This window comes from Cynoglossus semilaevis, unplaced genomic scaffold, assembly GCF_000523025.1.
Source record: "Cynoglossus semilaevis isolate Cse_v1.0 unplaced genomic scaffold, Cse_v1.0 C19096842, whole genome shotgun sequence".
NCBI lineage: Eukaryota > Metazoa > Chordata > Actinopteri > Pleuronectiformes > Cynoglossidae > Cynoglossus > Cynoglossus semilaevis.
The window spans coordinates 1-937 of NW_007586942.1; the positions used below are offsets into that span (position 1 = coordinate 1).

Consider the following 937-nt stretch of genomic DNA (forward strand, 5'->3'; position numbering starts at 1 on the left):
GGTGTATATTGTTGGGGGGGAATTGTGTTTGACTGTGTTTATCAATGTCTAGACGTGATTCTAAGGTCCATTTTTTCCCCATCTCTGCAGATAAGGCAGACGATGAGCTTGAGATCACGACAGTGTGTTACAGACCGGAGGGCCTGGAGCAGCTAGAAGCCCAAACCAACTTCACCAAACAGGAACTGCAGATCCTTTATCGAGGTTTCAAAAATGTAATTGACTACATTATAACACCAAACACTACAACAAGAGTGAGCCCTAAAGTAGTCAAATTATTATATTTTTTTTAACTTTTGATTTAATTTTTTTTGCAAACCTTATGTTTCTTTTTGTCTGCTGACCCTTACTTTGTTTTTCACTAGGGGGCAGTGTCTCATACAATTACACTTCTTAATGAGGATATTTTTGAAAGAGAATCTCAAGAATATTCAGCATATTTTGTTTTTCACAGTTAAATGATGTAGACTGAAAATATTTAAATTTTTATTTTTTTCATCTTTCACAGGAATGTCCTAGTGGAGTGGTAAATGAAGAAACGTTTAAACACATTTACGCACAGTTCTTTCCACATGGAGGTAAGGTTTAGCAGATATCTCCATTTCTTTATGTGCAGACAGACAGCACTAAACTTTATTTCTGTGTTTCAGATGCAAGGACGTATGCACATTATCTTTTCAATGCATTTGACACAACCAATAATGGCTCCATTAAGTTTAAGGTAAAAGAATGTTTTCATATTTACTCACATTCTCACCTTTTCTCTGACCCTCTGACCCTGTCCTTTAACCTTACTCGTTCTTTTGCTGAAAGGACTTTGTCTTGGGGTTGTCTATCCTGCTGCGTGGGACACTTACGGAAAAGCTGGAGTGGACATTTCACCTTTATGACATTAACAAGGACGGATACATCAACAGAGAGGTGAGGGAGCACTTTC

At 37.6% G+C, this 937-nt stretch overlaps 1 protein-coding gene across 1 annotated transcript; it reads left to right on the forward strand.

Annotated features, from left to right (window-relative positions):
• Nucleotides 1-7: 7 nt before the first annotated feature.
• Nucleotides 8-933, forward strand: LOC103399283 (Kv channel-interacting protein 1-like; the record flags this gene model as incomplete). The annotated part of the gene is made up of 4 exons (XM_008337992.3): nucleotides 8-215; nucleotides 509-578; nucleotides 651-721; nucleotides 814-933. Coding segments are annotated over exons 1-4 (432 nt in total), but the record flags the coding sequence as incomplete, so codon positions are not given.
• Nucleotides 934-937: the final 4 nt, after the last annotated feature.